This window comes from Amblyraja radiata, chromosome 24 (genome assembly GCF_010909765.2).
Source record: "Amblyraja radiata isolate CabotCenter1 chromosome 24, sAmbRad1.1.pri, whole genome shotgun sequence".
Lineage (NCBI taxonomy): Eukaryota > Metazoa > Chordata > Chondrichthyes > Rajiformes > Rajidae > Amblyraja > Amblyraja radiata.
The window spans coordinates 25322321-25344808 of NC_045979.1; the positions used below are offsets into that span (position 1 = coordinate 25322321).

General features: G+C 47.8%; 1 protein-coding gene across 1 annotated transcript in view; it reads left to right on the forward strand.

Annotated features, from left to right (window-relative positions):
* LOC116986894 (voltage-dependent L-type calcium channel subunit alpha-1S-like) overlaps positions 1 to 22488 on the forward strand; it is a 122180-nt gene that overhangs the window by 76224 nt on the left and 23468 nt on the right. The window contains 5 exon segments of the mRNA XM_033042671.1: positions 1617 to 1818; positions 3563 to 3721; positions 5459 to 5569; positions 12127 to 12210; positions 18557 to 18613. Coding sequence (XP_032898562.1) covers positions 1617 to 1818; positions 3563 to 3721; positions 5459 to 5569; positions 12127 to 12210; positions 18557 to 18613 — 613 coding nt within the window.

Sequence of the window (22488 nt, forward strand, 5' to 3'; positions counted from 1 at the left end):
TTGAAACTGGTGGTACATGCTTTCAAAATGTTGTGTCTTCTGCCCGGCGGGAGGGGAGCCAAAAAAGACAGACGGTGTGTGAGTGATCCTTCATTATATTGGCTGCTTTCCTGAGGGTAGATGGCTCTTTAAGGGTAGATGGGTAGAATGAGGCACGGCTGGGATTGGTTTGCAAAGGGCTGTGTCCACAGCTGTCTGCCATTTCTTGTTATTTTGGGCAGAGCAGTTGCCAAACCAACTTGTGATGTATCTCTATAGGATGCTCTGAAACGACACCACTATCTGCAGTGAGAAATATCTCAGCGAGTGGTGGGAGAGAATGCAGTGAGTATTGACAGCGGCAGTGGCGTATGGGTGCGGAGGGAATGGTTGAGAAAGGGAAACCAGGGGATAAAGAGGGTGTGCCCCTGTGGGCGTGACGAGCAAGTCCCAGTGACTGTTACCCACGGAGGAATGAGAGAGACGTGACATTGAGTAATGTGAAGGATATCTCCGCTAGTGTCAAGGGGCATAAGCAATGATTCCTGAGGAAAATCCTTTAGGAAAGATGTCTTGTGGGGTGGGTCAATGAGAGTGAGAGAGAGCTCACTGTGGATTTGGACTCAGAGCTCCTGTGGATTTGGAAGCAACAGCAACAGCAACAAAGAGAAGCAGGAGAAAACACTGATTGGCTCTAGCCCAAGTGGGAGGAGAGTTATAAGTGAGTCAGAGGGGGAAAACAGTTGAAAAGTACTGTGATGACAGGACCCTGCACTCCAGTCAGCACTGCGAGAGTGGGACCACTGATTGTGGGGTCAGAGTTTGTACTGAAGGATCTCAGTTAGTACTAAAGACATATCTGTGCTGAGCATTGAAAGAACTGCCTCGGTAACTGCTGGGTGAGGGAACAGTGAGGGGGCACCAGGGCCATTCACATGTCGACATCCACTGAGTGAGCAGACAGACCCAGTGATGACTGAAGCAGGATGACAATGAACAGTGGGTTGGTTACTGAGAGAATAATCAGCCTGAGGGAGAGGATGATCACTCATCCTTTTCAGACAGCAGGGAGGGAGCCTGTCGCTTGGTATGGAGGAAGGAGTTAGAATTAGCCAGGGGCCCCATTGAGGATGGGGAAGCATGGAGGAAGGTGTCTCCTTGAAGACCAGGAACAAAGATGGTGAAAGCTGAGGGTAGAACCCTGCTGAAGTTTGAGTGACTGAGGGAAGCGGCAGAGGAGCAACACCCTGCAGACGGAGGAGAGTATCCCGGTACAGAGGGAGGGCCTGATAATGGGCTGGCCGAGGAAGGGGAATCTTGCGAGTATGTGGATTAGTGTGGCCATGCCAGCAGAGGCGATTGGAGGTGGGGGGGGAGGGGAGAGGCAGAGTTCTCTTGAGCTCGAAGTGAAGGGTTTCATTGAGTTCTGGGGAATAAGTTGTAAATGAGGCAGTAATTATTCAATGATTCTCTGCTGATGGAATGTTCCCCAATGCACTGTATTGTGTCATTGCTGCCTTGTTCTTATATGTTGAGGTGGCCTGGGCCTGTAAGAGTGGATCGAGCAGTGTTTGAAGATTGGTGAGGAGCTGACAGGAAGCTGGGCTGAGGGGTTAATCCTGGTGTCTTTTATCCAGGTTACTTTATAAGGCTATTGACTCGCACACTGAAGACATGGGTCCCATCTACAACTACCGAGTGGGGATCTCCATCTTCTTCATCATCTACATTATCCTCATCGCCTTTTTCATGATGAACATCTTTGTCGGGTTTGTGATAGTCACCTTCCAGGAACAGGGAGAGACTGAGTACAAGAATTGTGAGCTGGATAAAAACCAGGTAACTAGTCACAATAGTAACTGTCCCCATCCCCAGCCTCCACGTTCGCATCTAAAACCAGTACCCATCCAGAAGTGGCGGCGCTGGTGAACGGCTGCGGCTCGCCTGCAGTCCGTTTGTTTTTACTTTTTTGTGTTTTTTTTTCTCGTTTTGTCTAGCTAAGTTTTTGTTTTTTTAGGTTGTGTTTGTGTGTGGGGGGGGGTGGGGGTTGGAACGGGGCTTGCTGTCTCTCCCTTCGGGGGAATGCGACTTTTTTGTCGTATACCCCCCTTCTCTGCCTCCGTCTGCGCTGAGGCTTAATGGCGGAGCTGGCGACCTCGAGGCTCCGGAGGCAGCCTGTCAGGACTTGCCCTGGGCTCGCTCCCGTGAGGGCGGCCCAGCTCTGGGCTGGAACGGCGCCCCCGTGAGGGGCTGTGACGCTCCCGTGAGGGCGGCCTGTCGAGGGGCTGAGACGCTCCCGTGTGGGCGGCCTAGCCCGAGGGTAACGGCGCTCCCGTGTGGGCGGCCCAGCCCGAGGGTAACGGCGCTCCCGTGAGGGCGGCCCAGCCCGAGGGAAGCGGCACTCCCGTGAGGGCGGCCCAGCTCGAGGGTAACGGCGCTCCCGTGAGGGCGGCCTGGCGCGGGGCTGTGACGCTCACGTGAGGGCGACCCGGCTCGGGGCTGGAACGGTGCTCCGGTGGCTGAGACGGCATTCTGGCGGCGGCGGCGTGAGTCCGGGGTTCGGCCGTGGGCCAGTGGACGACGTCGTCAACAGCTGCGTCCGCTGGACTGGAGAGCGGGAGCTTCGACCACCCCCGGGTCGCGATGTTTGAACCGGCCCGTTCGCGGAGCTCGGTGAGCAACGGGACTGGTTGTACCATCGCCCGGTGGGGTATCGCCTCAGCGCAGAGGGAGAAGAGGAGGGAAGAGACTGCAGCCCTAAGATTTTTGCCTCCATCACAGTGAGGAGGTGCTTGGTGGACTCACTGTGGTGGATGTTAATTTGTGTTCACTGTCTGTTCTGTTGTCTATTATTGTATTATTGTATGTATGACTGCAGGCACGAAATTTCGTTCAGACTTAAAGGTCTGAATGACAATAAAGGAAATTCATATAACCACTGATCACAAGCTCACTCCGTACCTTGGTTAGAGTCATCATCCATTCACCCTGCATAAGGAGGACGGTGGCCACTGTATCAGGTAACCAACTCCACAGTCTGGTTGCAACGCATTTCCAAGAATAGTGCATCTGTGTACATCAAAACAAAACTGCAGATACTGGAAATCCAAAATAAATACTGAAAATGCTGGAAAGACTCAGTAAGTCAGGCAGCAACTGTGGGAAGAAAAATGATCAGTGTTTCAGGTCAAACACCCTTTGTCAGAACTGGGATGGAGAGGTTAATATGGGGACATTAAAATGAGCGTGGGAGTTTTGGAATGTAGAACAGGAAGGCAGGTCAGACTGGGAACATCCTATATTCCCAGTGGGACAAAAATCAAACAAGCTGAACCAATATCGCATTGTGTCCCGCCCCCATGTTTTGATAGCGATTTCCATGCCAGCTGGTGACCATCCACAAACACCATTACCAAGGTGGGAAAAATGTACCTATACTTGAATAATAGTTCCCATACTAACACCATACTGGGTAAAAGACCCCAGACACACACGCATCTCTCTTTGGTAAGGTTAGTTTCCTCCATTGGTCTTTCTCCTGCCCCTTGCCTTGTTATTAATCATATTTCTGTCTCCTGTACAGCGCCAGTGTGTTCAATACGCACTGAAGGCCCGGCCTCTGATGAGGTACATTCCTAAGAACCCTTACCAGTACAAGGTGTGGTATGTGGTGACATCCTCCTACTTTGAGTACCTCATGTTTGCCCTCATCCTCCTCAACACCATTTGTCTCGGGATGCAGGTGAGTAAAGGAGCTGCCTGGAACCAGAGGGGTTACGGTGGCGGAGGTGGAAAGGGGGAGGGTTGGGATGCTGTGCGTTTGTGTGTATTGGGTTTGGGGAGCCCAGGGACTGTGTTGAGGGATTGAGTTTACATCAAAGATTAGGGAGTGCTAAACTGAGTTTCTCCAGTCTCTCTGGAATGTCTGGAATACCTTACTATCTTTGGAGCATTTCTGAATGCTTGGTTCTGCAAACAAGTGTGTCTGGGGATGCAGCAGGACTTGAATGGGACACCCGCCCTGGGAAGCAGGTCACAGTAGCAATGGTTCTGTGTCACTTGCTACTTTCAGTCCAGACCATTACTTCTGAGATTTGATCATAGATGTAAAGAAAAAAAGAGGACTGTAACCTAGTTACACGCAGCAAGCTCCCACTAATAACGTTGCTCATGGCCAGATCAGCACTCAAAATCAGAATTGTATGGTACGGAAACAGGTCCGTCATCACAATGTGTTGGATTAGCCCATCAAGCACCCATTGCAACAATCCGATTTTATTCTCTGAATGTCCTGATCAACCTTCGAGATTCTATCCTGTACCAACTCACTGGTGACAATTTACGGTGGCCAATTAATCCTGTGGGATGTGAGAGGAAACTGGATCTTGAACAAGTTAGGTCTTTATTCTTTGGAGCGCAGATGGTTAAGGGGGGACTTGATAGAGGTCTTTAAAATGATGAGAGGGATAGACAGAGTTGACATGGATAAGCTTTTCCCACTGAGAGTAGGGAAGATTCAAACAAGAGGACATGACTTCAGAATTAAGGGACAGAAGTTTAGGGGTAACATGAGGGGGAACTTCTTTACTCAGAGAGTGGTAGCTGTGTGGAATGAGCTTCCAGTGAAGGTGGTGGAGGCAGGTTCGATTTTATCATTTAAAAATAAATTGGATAGTTATATGGACGGGAAAGGAATGGAGGGTTATGGTCTGAGTGCAGGTAGATGGGACTAGGGGAGAATACGTGTTCGGCACGGACTAGAAGGGCCGAGATGGCCTGTTTCCATGCTGTAATTGCTATATGGTTATATGGATCACCCGAAGGAAACTCACATGGTCACATGGAGAACGTGCAAACGCCACACGGACAGAGGTCAAGGTCAGGATTGAACATGGGTAGCTGGATCTGCGAGGCAGTGGCTCTGCCAGTTGTGCCACTGTGCACACACAAGCTTGCCCAGAATACTGGGATAAATTGCTTGTTCATCTGAGGTGGAATGCAGTCACCGAACACACATGATCTTGATACAAAACCTGGAGCTCCAGCAGTAGCTCCGACTGTACACTGCCTCTAAACATTGCTGTCGAGTGATCACAGGATTGGGACTTAAACTAATACCCTTCTGAATCGGAGTAGGCAATGCCACCAGCCAAACCATGTCCGGCAGCTTGGAAGAGTGAAAGAGGAAAGAAATGGGAAAGTGCAGTCGTTCAATTGAGGGAGAAGATGCAAACAGTCCAAGGAGATTGGGGGACAGTGATAGAGAGATCACAAAGGGTGGGGTAGAGAGATCTGGACCCAAACTTTTTGGTGATGGGGTGGGGGTTTGGTTTGGAGAAGGAAGAAAGAGTTAACGTTCCATATTTAAGTGTGGCTTACATCAGGGGTCATGCCGAGATCAGAAACCTGTCATTCCAGGATTGGGGATAAGAGACGGAGAGCACTGTGGGTTGTAATCTGTCTTGTTTTCCACCCACAGCACTACGAGCAGTCGGAGGAGATGAACCAGCTGTCTGACATGCTAAATGTGGTCTTCACTGGGCTCTTCGCTTTGGAAATGGTTTTCAAACTCTGCGCTTTCAAAGCCAAGGTAGGTAAAAGGCTAATGGAAGGGACTGGCGGCCAGTGAGGTACAGAACAGTGTTGGTATTCGCCCTGGAGAGTGTCTGAGCCCAGATCTGATGTGGTCTGATCAGTTGTGGTTATCACCTGCTCAGGCAATCGTGAGGCCATCAGAAGTTTAGTTTTTTTTTGTTTAGTTTAGAGAAACAGTGCGGAAACAGGCCCTTCGGCCCACCGAGTCCAAAGTTGTGCTTCGGATTTTGATCGAGCTCCTTCCATTTTTAGACTGGACAGTGAAGTGACCCCCTGACATATTTGACTAACTGGACATCATCGTGTTACCTGCAGCACTGTTACAGCCCCCTTAGACGAGCAGGTGCAGTCTGTTCTCCACAGGAGCTCAATTTCTTTTAAATTCCAGGGTAAAAAAGTAGTTGCAGCTGGTAAAAGTGCATTAAACAGCATGTAGGAGAAGTAACTTTCATTTAATTTAGTTTAGTTTACAGATAGAGCATGGAAATAGGCTCTTCAGCCCATTGAGTCCACGCTGACCAGCGACTCCCATACACTAGCACTATCCCACGCACCAGGGACAATATTGCAATTTTACCGAAGACAATTAACCTACAAATCTGTACATCTTTGGAGTATGGAAGGAAACTGGAGCACCCAGAAAAAACCCACAAGGTCATAGGGAGAACCTACAAACTCCGTACAGACAGCACCCATAGTCAGGATCGAACCTGGGTCTCTGGCGCTGTAAGGAAGCAACTCTACCGCTGTGCCACCATACTGCCCTGTTGTGTTCAATGAGTTGACAGTGGACACTGCCGACAGATATTCCAGGACAAACAGTGTCTCACAGTCATTCAGCTGAGCGAGGACCCAAGCTCAGTACCTGCGCTCGAATCAGGAAATTTGGCAGGCGGAGAAAGAAATCCTGTGTTTACACAGTCCTGGGCAGCGATCATCAGTTGAAGTACAGGGGCACGGTCCAATCTGGGATCACTGGCAGCCACATTCCTTCCTTCTCTCCCACACACTATCTCCTGGCCTCCCCCCCCCCCCACCCCCCCTTTGCGTGTTTCTCTCGCATTTCCTCCCCGCTCCCACAACAGTCTCTCACATACAGCCCCCACCAAACCCTCTCCCTCCCTAACCCACCCTCCCCGTGTGAAAGTTTGCTTCTTAAAAAGCAGATAGCAACAACCGTTGAAGGTAGACCATGGCAATCTTTAATCAAATCGTCAGACAGAAGTGGCGAGATTACAATGAGCACAAACGTTGCTCAGTGCTTCTCGGGCTCCCACTTACAGAACAAAGGTGAGTTAGCACAATTATATATTTTTCTTATCAGTAAAATACTCCTACCAAGTCTTAATATGGCATGAATGATAGATTCTGTAGCCTTTCACAATATAGGAAAGCTGGGTCCAAATCGAGCTTGTCCAATGACAAGTCATTACTTATCTCTGGAGCGTTAGCTATTTTTTTCAATCTTGGCTTCTTTAAGGCCTTGAAGAAGCACATGTTATTACTGCAGGCTGCCATCTTAATGTCTTTATTGAAAAGACAACCTGTCCTCCATATTGTGTTTCATATAATTTACAAAGTCATTCAGACTTGGCACCGAGCCATTCTTTTGTTCTAATAGATTTGACTATTAGATTTGACTATTAGCACTTTCACCAGCACCACCCTCTCTCCCTTGTCCTCCCACCCCTTCCCTCCCTCATATCCCTCCCCCACTGCACCCCCTCCCTCCCTAACCTACCCTCACCCGCACCACCCTCTCTCCTCTTCCCTCGCACCCACTCCCTCCTCATATTCCTCTCGCACACTACCCCTCTCACATATTGCCCTCCCCATTGTGGCCCCTCCCTAACCCACTCACTCCCTCATGAATCTCCTCGATCCCTCACCGCCCCTTCCTCTCCCTTACCATCCCACACCCTCACCACCCTTTTTTCCATACCTACCCTCTACCTTATCTTTGTGTCCTGCATCACTCCCTCTCTCCAACCATCTCCCTACCTCCCCTTCTGTGACCAGACTTAAATCTCCTGCACCCTTTCCCCATACCCTCACCTCCACCCCTCTTGCAGAACAAACACCCAGTAATTATAACGACAGCACGTCCCGAGCTGTCAAGCAGGGGCATCTCCCTCCGCACCTGCTGCAAAGGCAATATGGGTAATAATATGAAATCTGTCCCTCTCCCTGTTGGATTCTGCAGCAGCTCCCTAACTCTCCGCTGGGAGGCCTGTGGCGTTCAGATTTAGTTATGAATTTAATTCTGTGCTGACAGCAGAACCCTGGCCCATTAGTTGGCCTTCTGGAGGTGTCGGAATGATTTAGATGAGGCGCGAGTGACCGTCAAACTAAGCAGGAATATAAAATATCCCTGTCAATCTCATGCCAATTTACCTCTAAACCAAGTGGAATCTGGTCCATGTGAAATGATTCAATTTTTGGACACGGAACATTAAATCATGAAACGTTAATGATAAACACATAGACACAAAAAGCTGGAGTAACTCAGCGGGACAGGCAGCATCTTTGGAGAGAAGGAATGGGTGACGTTTCGGGTGGAGTCCCTTCTTCAGACTCAATGCTCAGACTCAAAGATAAACACATTGTAGGTATCTGGTGTGCAAATATTTGCTTAGTTTCTTGTCAGGTTGATATAAATGACATGCACTGTCCTCCACACTGCATGTTTCTGGGGACATTTTATTGGTGGAAACACTGTTTATTGTTTCTCTGGTTCTTTAAAAAGAATCGTGTTTGCTGAGGAAATTGATTTTGCTTGCTGTTTCGATTACCTGCGACCCCATTGACTGACACTTTGTTGTAGATAAGTACTGTGCAATAGCAATCTTTCACCAGCAGCCCTCCTCTTCCTAACCGTGAAAAGTGGGAGCCTTGCTACACCATGAGGCAGCGTTTCTCAACCGGGGTTCCCCCAGACCGCTAGGGTTCCGCGTGAGGTCGCGAGAGGTTCCGAGAGAAATAGTGATAAATAGGCTAATCGTATAATTTTTTTTGTGTGAATGAAAACCTCCTTATGAGGTCCCTTGAACAAGCAGTTTCATTTCAAATTTTTTTTTGCATTGTCAATAAACTTGAGAAAAACGTGTTATATTTTGCTTAAACCAATCAGAAAAATATATTGTTTGCCTAATGAACTTTAAGTTTATGAAAGAGAAAGAAAGAGATTAATTAAGATATATAATAATTTTTGTGTAGGGGTTCCCTGAGATGAAAATTATTTCAAGGGTTCCGCAAGGGTAAAAAGGTTGAGAAATGCTGGATGAGGGGCTTGAGGAGGGTCTCAGAGGTGCAGTCTTCCGCAGAAGTGCTGGAGTGAGGGGGCGGTGCTGATTCTGACAACGGGGGGGCCTCCTGCCTGTGGGAAAGGGTTTCCTGCTATAAATGTGTTTCTGTTCATTGTTGATTCTTCCTCTTTTCATGTCTGCCCAGTGGAGACTTTAACTTTGTGAGCTGTCAGCCACGTTTCACTGAAATATGATCCATTTCACAGCCACCGCCCAAAATAAACGGCACAGTCAGGGGCAGGCAACAGAAGTGATCTGTGTGCTGGGCCCCTGCTGCGAGATCAAATTGAGAGTAGACGGGTTTCAGTGCTGCTCATTACTCGTGCTTTCAATTGGGGGAATCCATTTTACAATGCACAGCCAGAATGTTTATTGTAGCAGCCCCCTCACCACACTCACCCTCACACTACCTCCGTTCCTCACACTCTCACTTCCTCACACTACCCCACTTTTTATCCTCCCCTCACCCCCCGAACACTCCCACAACTCATTACACCCTGTCCCTCATTCCCCTCATTCCATCCTCCCCTCACACTCTCTCCCACATCCTTCCCCTCAATCCCACAGCCGCTAAAACCCCTCATTCCACCCTCCCCTCACACTCTGTCCCTCACATCCTTCCCCTCACACTCCACCTCCCCTCACGACCCACTCCCACTCACACTCCCTCAGCTCCTCACACTCCCTCCATCCCCCACACCCCTCCGCCCTCATTCTACCCTCCCCATACACCCTCGCCTCACCACACCCCTTCCCCCTCACTCCACCACCCTCTCCCTTCACCCCTTACACTCCCTCCATCCCTCACCTCTTTCATTTAAACCTGCTCCTCATACCCTGCACCCCTCACACTCTCCTCCCCTGAAACCCCCTCCACCGCGCATGCCCTCATCCCCCACATCCCCTTCACCCCCACACCCCCTCCACCCTGATACCCCCTCCACCGCACACACCCCCTCCACCCTGATACCCCCTCCATCCTGATACCCCCTCCATCCTGATACCCCCTCCACCCTGATACCCCCTCCACCCTGATACCCCCTACACCGCACACACCCCCTCCACCCTGATACCCCCTCCACCCTGATACCCCCTCCACCGCACACACCCCCTCCACCCTGATACCCCCTCCACCCTGATACCCCCTCCACCGCACACACCCCCTCCACCCTGATACCCCCTCCACCCTGATACCCCCTCCACCGCACACACCCCCTCCACACCCTCATACTCCACGTCTACTCACACTAGCTCCATCTCTCTACCCCCTTCACCCCTCAAACTCCTCATTTCTTCAAACCCTTCCCTCCCTCAAACCCTTCACTCCCTCAAACCCTTCACTCCCTCAAACCCTTCACTCCCTCAAACCTCTCACGCCCTTGACACACTCACTTCCTCGGTTCTCACTCCTTCGCTTCATCTGACTTCCTGACCTCCCTCATTCCCTCAACCCCTCACTCGATTTCAAGACCCCCATTTCTTCAAACCCCCCACACCCTCAAACCCTTCACTTCCTCAAACCTCTCATACTCCTCAGTCCGTTCACTCCTTAAAATCTCCATTCCCTCAGTTTCCCCTCACTCCCTCACTTCTTCTGTTCCCCTCACTTGCTAAAACCCTGCAACACTCTCACACCCTCAACATCTTCTTTCCCTCAACACCTTGGTCCCTCTCACTTCCTCTGCTCCCCTCACTTTCTGATTAGTTCATAGAACACGGACAGTACAGCATAAGAACAGGCCCTTCGGCCCACAATGTCTGTGCTGAACGTGATGTCAAGACCATCACTTATCTACCTTAATTCCCTGCACATCCATATGCCTACCTCCAAAATTTAAAATTGAACTAATATATATTTTTCAACCACCACTGCCGAATGCTCATTCCAGGCACTCACCACTCTCTGCGTTAAAAGAACGTAGCCCGCACATCTCACCTTAAAGCTATGCCCTGTAGTATTTGATTTTACATCTTTGTAAAATGTTACTGACTGTTTATCCTATCTATCATGCCTCTTATAATTTTATATACTTCTATCAGATCTCACCTCAACCTTCAGCGTTCCAGAGAAAACAATCCAAATCTGTCCAAACTCTCCCTGTAGCTAATACCCCCTAATCCAGGCATCATTCTTGTAAACCTTCTCTTCCTTTCTGTAAAGCCTCCACTTCCTCTTGTGATCAGAACTTCACACAATATTCCAACTGCAGCTTAACCAAAGTCCTGTAAAGTTGCAACATGACTTACTGACTCATAGTCAATGCCTTGACCTATGAAAATAAACATATCATATGCTTTTTTTATCTTTCATACCGTACACCTTCTATTCCCCTTGCTCCCCCAATCCTCTCCCTCCATCATTGCCTCACTTCCTCCATTCCCTTTGCTCTCTCTGTCCCCCCCCCACTCCCTCCATTCTCCTCACTCTCAATTCATCCCTCCCTCACTCCATTCCCCATCCTCATTTCTTCCTGCTCCCTCCACCATCACACTCCGTCCTCTCTTCCTGCCCTCCATCCCTTCCCTCCATACTCTCACTTGCTCCACATTCTCCCCCTCCTCCTCTCTTACCCCCTCACTACCTCCCTTTACACACCCTTTTTGTTCCACTCGCTCTCTACACATAGAAACATAAAAAATATGTGCAGGAGGAGGCCATTCGGCCCTTCGAGCCAGCACCGCCTCCACTGATCATGTTTACATCCCTCTCTCTTGCTCTCTCCCCCTCTTGCTCTCATCTCCTCTGCCGCTCTCTTCCCCCCTCTCCTCCCTATCTTATGCCCCTGTCCCACTTAGGAAACCTGAACGTAAACCTCTGGAGACTTTGCGCCCCACCCAAGGTTTCCGTGCAGTTCCCGGAGGTTGCAGGTAGTGGAAGCAGGTAGGGAGACTGACAAAAACCTCCAGGAACTGCACGGAAACCTTGGGTGGGGCGCAAAGTCTCCAGAGGTTTACGTTCAGGTTTCCTAAGTGGGACAGGGGCATTACTCTCTTCCTCTGCCTCTTCCTCGCTCTCCTTCTCCCTTGCTTTCCTCCTACCTCCTTCCCTTTCATACCCCCATTTGCTTTTTCCTTCTCTCCTTTCTCTTCTCTCCCATCTTTCTCCCCCCTCCCATCTTTCTCTCTTCCCTGCTCTTTCCTTCCGCCCCACTCCCCTCTCCCTCTCCTCCCCACCATTTTGTCCCCTTCCATCTTTTGTCTCTGCTCTCCAGACTTCTCACACTCACACTCTTTCGGTTGTTTCTAGGGTTACTTTGGAGATCCTTGGAATGTGTTCGACTTCCTGATTGTCATTGGAAGTATCGTTGACGTTATTCTCAGCGAAGTAGATGTAAGTAAAAGCACTGCCCGTATCGATGCTGTTGGTTTGAAATGTGAACGTGGGGGGAATTGTCTGATCTCCGGTGAATCTTCTCCGTGTCTTCTCTGTAGTCATTGTTTTCATTCTCTTTGGATATTCCATGATGGTGAGATTCCCGGACCTGTGGCGGGATTCCCAGTCCGGGAAGGTTTATTGATTTGGACACATCAGTCTGGTGAGAATTTATTGGTTCTCCCAAAAAGTCTGCATACCCTTGTTGTTTGGAGTGGAAAACAGAAGAGGATGAACCCTTTACAAATTGATGGTTCCTCGACTCAGTGTGTGGGTGTGTGTACATATGCACATATTACAAGAAGTCTTTTTACGCCTCAGTGTTTCTGCCGAATTGGGAAAGTGTCGTCCACTCTTTTAATTGTCACTTTGTTCGGTTATGAATCCACTTGTTATCTGTGCCGCTGTGTGTGCTAGCTGGCCGTGTGCTTGTGTGTGATGTAATGCTATATGCCTGTGTTTGTGTTACCTGTATTGCTGTATGCCTGTGTCTGTGTACCAGCTAGCACCACTGTATGCCTGCGAGTACCACCTCTATTGCGGTATGTGTCTGTGTGTACCTTTCAGCATTATACTTGTCTGTCTGTGTGTACCATCCTGTACAGCTGTATACTTGTGTGTGCTACACTTTACTGCTGTATGCCTGTGTGTATCACCTGTACTGCTGCCTACCTGTGTGCACTACACTTACTGCTGTGTGTCTGTACGTATATACACCACTCTGTATTGCTGTCTTACCTGTTTGGGTCTTCCTGTACTGCTGTATGCTGGTGCGTGCTCGCCTTTACCACCCAGTGCCACTGTGTGATTCCTCACTTCCCTTCCTTGCCGCCTGCTATTCTATAAGCAGGCAGCTGCAGGCACTGTCAACGGCTAGTGTCCAACACTATCAGCTAGTCCTTGCAGGAGTGGTGACAGGGGGATTCCATCTACTCAAACAGAAACCAGGGGGTCACCCCACCATTCATGCAGGCAAATATGGTTAATAATGAGGAGGAATAGTGCCTGGCTTTTGGGAAGGTTTGTCACAGTTGCAGACGTAGATCCCACTTCTGACACCATGTTTTATGTAGCAATATCACTGAGACATTCAACATCATACATTTGTTCTTTATTAGCAGAACACATAGAGCAAATATATGACACTGTTGTAAGCTCAAACTCCACGATGAATCTCAGGAATGGCTGCACCAACACACTGGATGTTATAGTGAAGATCCAGAGTGGATTACGGATCAGGTGCACAACAGTAAAACCAAACATGGATCATATCAGCTGTATTGGCCCCACTCATGTGATGCAAGATTATGGTGTTGGTGGTTATTGCTGTGTGCCCTAAGGCACCTCACGAAGATTCACGAAGAATGCAGCTTGCTCAGGATGGTATTAAGAGGGATACAGAGAGGAGTGAGATTACAGAAGGCAATGGAATGTACAACTATAGTGAGGGAAGTGCATAGTGAAAGATTTTGGAGAGGGCTCATAGAATCGACCCTAACACAGTACGCTAAGGGGCCACGCCGAGGGAGATGTAACACAGGTTGTGGAACATGGTAGTGCATCCAAGGTGGTGGACCCTGTGGAAGCACAGTCTGGGCAGGTCTGTGTATCACTGAATCTTGGTAAAGACTGAAGTTGAAATAATAAAATGGCACTACTGAAAGTATTGTGCTAAGGACCCTGTGGAAAGATCAGTGTAGCTGGGGCAGTGTGAAACTGGACGGTGGCAATTGGTCAGTGGATCTGGGGCATTGTGAGGCATGACACTGGTAAAAGATCAGTGTAGCCAGGATAGTGTGACAGGACGATGGCGGTTTGACTTATCCCGATCTAGATAAAGATTAAAATCTCTAAAATATGTCATTACTTTGCAAAGTGCATGGGAAACCAATGTACAAAGCCTTTTAAGAGTGGTGAATCTCTGGAATTCTCTGCCACAGAAGGTAGTTGAGGCCAGTTCATTGGCTATATTTAAGAGGGAGTTAGATGTGGCCCTTGTGGCAAAAGGGATCAGGGGGTATGGAGAGAAGGCAGGTACAGGATACTGAGTTGAATGATCAGCCATGATCATATTGAATGGCGGTGCAGGCTCGAAGGGCCGAATGGCCTACTCCTGCACCTATTTTCTATGTTTCTATATCTTGATTAATGTATTATCCACAATTCGAGTAACATCAAGGAGGTCTGTAACTTCCCAGTCTTTTTGGCATCAGTTTGTTCCTTTTCTCCACCCAAACTGAACTAGCTTTGTCTTTTAAAACTAGATTCTTTTCCACTGCTGTCCTTCCTTTATTATCAGATTACCACCACTCTTTGACTATTCTGCTTCAACTTAATACAACCTAATGAAATGGATTGAATGTGTTGTTGACTATGCAGAGATAGATGAGAAAGCAAGTTGTGCTTTGCAAGAGAGTGCAAAGAGGAATGGGGCAGTCCAGAAAGAGGGCAAAATTTTGATAGATAGAATGTAAGGTGAGAAAGATGGATTTGGTGGAAATGGGTGGAAGTGCAGAATATTGTTGATATTGTAGACTGCTGCTGACATCCTCCATGAGAAACACAGCCAGTGGTGGTGCACCTGCAGTGAGTAAGCAGAAATGCAAATGGACCGTTAGTCGTCTTTTCGTCAGAAACTAAGGACATTGGGTTCCCAAGGTGGTGTAACATGGGATCTCAGTGCCCAGAGCGTATAATGGGAAAATCCAGAGATGAACCAGTGTGTCCAGGGTACTGTTTTAGACTCAGTGTGCCCATGCTTCAGCCTTCCTCATTACTCCAGGTAGAGATCTTCACAGAAATATCCTGGACCATCTGGGGATTGGGCAACTGTGGTTGGAGGAGCAGTGAGGAGTTTGATGTGGTCCTGGAACAATGTGAAGCTTTGTGTTTCTGTGTGGCAACTTTCTGTTCTCTCTCTCTACACATCTCTCCTTCTCCATCTTCTCCTCTGCATTTGCCATTGCTCCCTTTTCCTTTCCTTTTTTTCTGGATTTCTCTTTTTCTCTCTCACTGTCGCTGTTACTCCTCCTTTCCTCACACTCCATTCCTCTCTGCCTGCCATCTTTGCCCAATCTCTTTCTGTTCCTAAGCCCCTCTGGCTTTTAACTCAGTGCCACCCCTCTATCATGCTTCCATAACCTCCCTGACCCCTCTCCCAACTCATTTTTCAAAATATTAATAATAATGTTTTGTGGTATTTGTTGATGACTGAATGCTGTATATATTTCATTAACAATAAATTGCATAAGGATAAATATTCAATGAAATGAAAGAATTATAGGTGGTTTATGAGTGATCAAAAGCTCAAGATAGTGATAGATCTAGTTGCTCTATAAAATGAATGTTTCTGAAATCGGCTTATGGACACTTCTTGGGACAGGACCCTGACATAAGATTGGGTCTGTCTGTAGTTAGGAAGGCAAATGGCAGATCAGCCTATGTTGCATGGGAATTGGAGTTCAAATTAATTTCCTCATACCTCGACTCCATCCTATCCCCCCCGGTCCAATCCCTCCCCACCTATGTCCAAGACACATCACACGCTCTTCGTCTCCTCAATGACTTCTGTTTTCCAGACCATCACTCCCTCATCTTCACTATGGATGTCCAGTCACTCTACACCTCCATCCCCCACCTGGAGGGTCTTAAAGCCCTCCATTTCTTCCACGACCGCAGAACCAGCCAATTTCCATCTACCAATACTCTCCTCCGCCGAGCAGAGCTGGTCCTTACCCTCAACAACTTCTCCTTCGACTCCTCCCACTTCCTCCAAATACAAGGCATAGCTATGGGCACTCACATGAGCCCTAGCTATGCCTGACTCTTTGTAGGGTACGTCGAACAATCCCTGTCCAGGCGTACACTGGCCCTATCCCCGAACTCCACCTCTGCTACATTGACGACTGCATTGGTGTTACCTCCTGCATCCATGCAGAACTCACTGACTTCATCAACTTCACCACTAATTTCCATCCTGTACTCAAATTCACTTGGACCATCTCCGACATCTCCCTACCGTTTCTAGATCTCACCGTCTCCATCACAGGAAACAGACCATTAACCAACATCTACTACAAACCTACTGACTCCCATAGCTATCCTGACTACATTTCTACCCACCCTGCTTCCTGTAAAGACTCTATCCCCTATTCCCATTTCCTCCATCTATGCCGCACCTGTGCCCAGGATGAGGTGTTCCATACCAGGGCATTGGAGATGTCCTCATTCTTTCGGAAATGGGGTTCCCCTCTTCCATTATAGATGAGGCACTCACTAGGGTCTCCTCGATATCCTGCAGCTCCGCTCTTACTCCCCCTCCTCCCATTCGTAACAAGGACAGGGTTCCCCTTGTCCTCACCTTCCACCCCATCAGCCGTGGCATACAGCATATAATCCTCCAACATCTTCGCCACCTCCAACAGGATCCCACTACTGGCCACATCTACCCATCTCCACCCCTTTCTACTTTCCGCAGAGACCGTTCCCTCCAAAACTCCCCGTTCAACTCGTCCCTTCCCACCCAAACTACCCCCTTCCCAGGAACGTTCCCCTGCAACCGCAGGAGATGCAGCACCTGTCCCTTTACCTCCCCCCTCGACTCCATCCAAGGACCCAAACAGTCTTTCCAGGTGAGGCAGAGGTTCACTTGCACCTCCTCCAACCTCATCTACTGTATTTGCTGTTCCAGGTGTCAACTTCTCTACATCGGCGAGACCAAGCGCAGGCTCGGCGATCGTTTCACTGAACACCTCCGCTCAGTCCGTTTTAACCTACTTCATCTCCCGGTGGCTCAGCACTTCAACTCCTCCTCTCATTCCCAATCTGACCTTTCTGCCCTGGGCCTCCTCCATTGTCAGAGTGAGGCCATGGTGGGAGATTGCAACCTTCACGTGGTCCACCCTGTTTCGACTAATGCAATCAACTCGATGTGCACAAACAAATAGATCAAATAGAACAAGTTGACCTACAACTTTAGGCTGTGCACGCCATACGCAAGAAGAAGAAGAGTGAGGCCCAGCGCAAATTGGAGGAACAGCACCTCCAATTTCACTTGGGTAGTTTACACCCTAGCGGTATGAACATTGACTTCCCTAATTTCACATTGCCCTTGCTTTCTCTCTCCATCCCCTTCCCCTTCCCAGTTCTCCAACTAGTCTTACTCCGACTACATTTCACCTTTGTCCCGCCCCCCTCCCCTGACATCAGTCTGAAGGGTCTCGACCTGAAACATCGCCCATTCCTTCTCTCCAGAGATGCTGCCTGATCCACTGAGTTACTCCAGCATTTTGTGTCTACCTTCAGAAAAATAAATGTTGTTATAATTGGACCAAGTAAAGCAGCTCCTGGAGTAACGTGTGCAATTTAGGCCCCTTATTTAAATAAAGATATATTAGCATTGGAGACAGTGCAGAAGAGATTATCTTGGCAAATTCATAGGATGAATAATTAGTCATCAGAGACAGCTAGAGTATGTTTTCGTTGGAGTTTAGAAGAATGAGGTGATCTTATGAAAACATCTACATGTCATAAAGGAGCCACAAGATAGTTGACTTCTGAGCAAAGAATGAATCGCTGGAAGAGCTCTGCTGAAAAATCCTGAGGATCTTCTGCTGATGGTGCAAGACAGGGTATATATTGCAATATTTCCAATTGTAGCAGAATGTGGAATGAGGGGATTTGGTTACAGGATAAGGAGCAGCTATTTAAAACTGAGGTGTGGAGGAATTTCTTAGAGAAGATGGTGAATCTCAGGATAATTCTCCGTCAAGGAATGTAGGAGGCTGGATCACTTGGAGGTGTTTCAAGAGGAGGGAGATAAATGTTTTGAAAGGTTAATGAATTGAGGGCAATGTGAAACTGCTACAGGAGAGGTGTTGAGAGGCCTGGGGCAGATCATATTGAATGGTGGGACAGGCTTGAGGGGAAGGTGGCCTATTTTATTGTGTATCCCCTGTCTCTATGCCCCTTAACACCTCTCGCTCTCTCTCTCTCTCCCCCCCTCCCTCTCTCTCTCTCTCTCCCCCCTCCCCCCCCCCTCCTCTCTCTCTCTCTCTCTCTCTCTCTCTCTCTCTCTCTCTCTCTCCCCCCCTCTCTCTCTCTCCCCCCCTCTCTCTCTCTCCCCCTCTCTCCCTCTCTCTCTCTCTCTCTCTCTCTCTCTCTCTCCCCCTCCCTCTCTCTCTCTCTCCCTCTGTCTCTGTTTGTTTCTTCCTTTCCTCTTATCCATCATTGACCAATCCATCACTCTCACGTTCTTTTCATTTCCCTTTCATGCTCCCAGCTCACTTCTTCGTTTCTCCGACAGATAGCTCTTGCTTCCAGCGGCGGTCTCTACTGCCTGAGCTCCGGATGCAGCTCCAGTGTAAATATCCGGTTGCATGTGGGGTTGGCTGTGTGTTGTGCTGTGTTTCAAAGTGTGCTTCACTTTGGTATGTGGAATTCACTATAAATTTGGAATAATCAGCTATCAACTCTGGTTCAAACACACAAAGAAGCAAAGATCCTGTGAGATTGTAGCCCCAGTAACTGATCCTAATAATGGGCTGTGCTTTAGATTCTAGGTCTAGTCTCTGATGTGTTCTTCTATCGGGTCTGAGCCCAGTAATTGATTCTGTCATGGGCCTCCTGTGGGATATAGACCCTATATCTGATCCAGATAATGAGCCATCCTGTTGGATCTGATTCCAGTATGTGATCCCGGTAATGGGCCATTCTGTGGGATCCAAGTTCAGAATCTGATCCCAGTAATGGGCTGAGGCGTGGGAATTGGTGGATTCCCCTTACTCTCGGGTAAAGCCTCTATAGGCACTCTAAGCTTCTTGTACTAAGGCCCACTTCCAGCAGTTTCAATCTCTGCCAGGCCCAGCTGTAAGAGATTGGGGAAGATAAATGCTAGTTGATGAAAATGGTCAGTTCCACGCCAAGAAAATATTTTTTAAAATTCTTCTGAAAGTCACCATTTTGTCCGACCACTTACCACGGAAAGCAAATTAACTTTTACGTGAAGTTCGCTTGTTGGGATGTTGAAAAGTAGGATCTTGTCTTTTTTCAGCTCACCCGGCAGTCACAGGGGCAGGTTGTGAGTGTGAGCGTGCGTTCACTCAGTGTGGTGTCCTCACATGGTTGGCTCTGCTGACACAGCACCAGCCATTTCCACACATACTCCCAATTATTTCCCCTTTGGAGTTGCCCACTTGTATGTTTTACCGTCATGCTGTGTTCCGAACCTCAATCGTGTTCTGTAGCCCCTCCTCACTTTGCTTCTTTGAGTTGTATGGTCCCTAACCAACTCATTGTAGATGGAAATAGATCTGATAACACTTGTTTTCTCCCAGCTGATTAAACACTTACTGACAATGAACTCCGACTTCTTTCGGTGGAAGAATTACTGGCCTGAGAAATGCTCCTCTTCATTAACATGGTCAGAGACCAAATCCTGGGCCACTTCTGCCCTCATTTCTCTCACACTAACTCCTTCTCATTGTGCTGTTCACTCTCACGAAGGGCTCTTCTTACCCTCTCTCTCACTCCAATACCTAACAGCACCTCAAACACGCATGAGATTTGGTTCTGCAGATTTCAGGTTGAATTTCCCTCTCTAATAAGTGCGGTGCAAGGTGTTGCTGGCATTTCCCAGCCTGGGTGAACCATAACAAGGCCCAGTTCACTGGTGGTTTCCATCTCTGACCAAGTCCAAAGGTGAGAGACATCAGAACATGCTTGAATATGAAATCAATCAAAAAGGATGTTGTGCTGAATAAGAAAATGGTGGGTTTTATCCTCGAACAGAAGAGCAGTAGAGAGTTGAAGAGAAAAGTTAAAAGAAAAAACTGTAGATGCTGGAAATCTAACATAAAAACAGAAAATGTAGGAATTACTCAGCAAGTCAGGCTGCATCAGTGGGGAAAGAAACAGGGTTAAGGTTTCAGGTCAAAATCCTTTTGTTAGAACTGGGAAGGGGAAGGGAGGAATGTTGCGTAGGACCAAGGTGACCATGGGGATAGGTTGTAAACAAGATTAACTAGCCAGTGAGTGGATAGGGACAGTTCGAGGGTGAGAACAGAGACAAATTAATCTAGTTGTGAAATACAAAGGTAATACCATACAAACAGAAATCAGGTTACCTGAAGTTGTAAAATTCAATATTGAGTCTGGCAGATTGCGATCTGCACAGACAGAAGATGATGTGCTGCTCCTCAAGCTTGTGTTAGGCCTTACTGTTAAACCACAGGAGGCCACAAATGAATAGGTTGTGGAATTGATTTGCAGGCCACTGGAAGCTCAGGGTTGCCTCTGTGGACTGAACTCAGGTGTTCTGCCAAGTGGTCACCCAATCTACCTTTGGTTTCTCCAGATTTCCAGCATTTCTCATTTTTATTTTATAGAGCTGAAAGCTTTAGGAAGTTGTGTGGTTGGACAAACATGGGAATCAGAACTTGAGAACATGCATTTCAGAAGATGCTGGGTGGGGGACCATGTTACTGAGATCAGAATGGGCGGGCTATGAAAGATTAGAAAATAAGAAAGGTTTTCAATATCAAGCTATAGCCAGATTACGAGTTGACATAGGCTAGCGAAAATGGATGATGGGCTGACAGAACTGGGTGTATGAAGAAAACGAGCGTCAGAGATCTGTAAGGGGGGTAAGTATCACAGCACCTGGGTTAAAGCATGAATGCAGCCTGCAATGTTGGGAAGGAAGAAAGAGGCCAGTTTCAAAGAGGGCTTCAACTGAGAGCTCAGCTTGGGATTGGACAAGGCTGTAACCGTGGACAAGATGGATCTTGCAGCAAGGAGATGACAGCCTTGGTATTCTCAAAAGGTAATTGGAGGACGAGTAATAGGACCTGTCCACTCCAGAGTAAATCAGTGACTCAGTGACACCAGTCTGGTCACAACTTTGTTGTATTGCAACAGAAGCCTCAATCCATTGAGTAAGTTGCTTGAGCAATAATGTAACAAAGTGGTAAAGAACCCACCTGTCCTTTTGTCAGATCAAGGTTCAGGTGACATTTGCAGTCCTTCAGCTTGCTCACCCACCTTTGGTTGACAGATGTAGTTACTTATTTCTATGCTGCTTTTACAAACATCCCAGCTTTATGTACTTTAACCAACCAAGCGGCATGGTCTTCGAGTATAGACACCAACTCAACCTGTCATTTGTCCACCTGGTTCTCCAGTGCCTGTTATTTCACCTGCATTAAGGCTGGCCAATAACTTCCTCTTTTGCGTTCAACTTTATTTCCTTTTTGTGACAACTACTCAACTATCTGTACCACCTTGACAGTAGCCATCTGCCTGTAACTTTCAGTGTTCAACAAAAACCAATATAAAGCCAAGTCAAATGTTGGACTCGCAAAGTTTCTCCCCAGATCCCAATTAAGTATCTTGACCACCAGAAACAAAAGCAAAATTAGAAGCACAAAGTACAAGCATGATTTGGTCATCACCACGACTCTTAGTTCATTCTCACTGAGGGAATGGTGCAGATGATTCTTTGGCTAGGAGAAACAAGCTGAACCTTGAAGGACAGAAGTTTGAGTGAAATATTACAGGTCAAAGTGTACATACCTGCAGATATTGTAGTTATAGCTAAGGTTTTCCATAGCAATTTTACTTGACCTTTCAAACTTGATGACATCCTCCCATTTGCTGGGCAACCAGAACTGCACACCATGCTCCATACAGTTGCATCATGATTTGGACTCGGTACCCTTCACAATCAAGGCAAACATGGCAAACACCTTCTTCTGTCCACCTGACTTACCACTGTTTGGAACCATACACCTGTACTCCCAGATCTTTCTGTTTTGCAACGCTCTCCAAGGCTCTGCCATTTACTGTGTAAGTCCTGCCCTGGTTTGATTTGACATACTAAAGTGCAACATCTCATGCTTGTCAAAGTTAAATTCCATTTGCCTTTCATTGGCCTTCCTTCCCAACTGATCTAGGTCCTGTTATGAACTTAGATATCTTTCCTCACTGACCACTATCTATTGGGCATTTAAAGCAAAAGCAAATATCTTTCTAAGATATCCTTGAGATGTCTGGGGAATTGGCATGGAAGGAGTTGAGGCATGGGACAGATCAGCCATGATCATATAGCATGGCGAAAAGGCTTGAAGGACCAAGCAGCCATATTGTCCGATGCTCTCTCTGAGAACAGGCCGACGTCTCACAGCATTGCAGCATTCACTCAGTAATTTTTGCTCACAGGTTTTTTGGAGCCACCTGCAC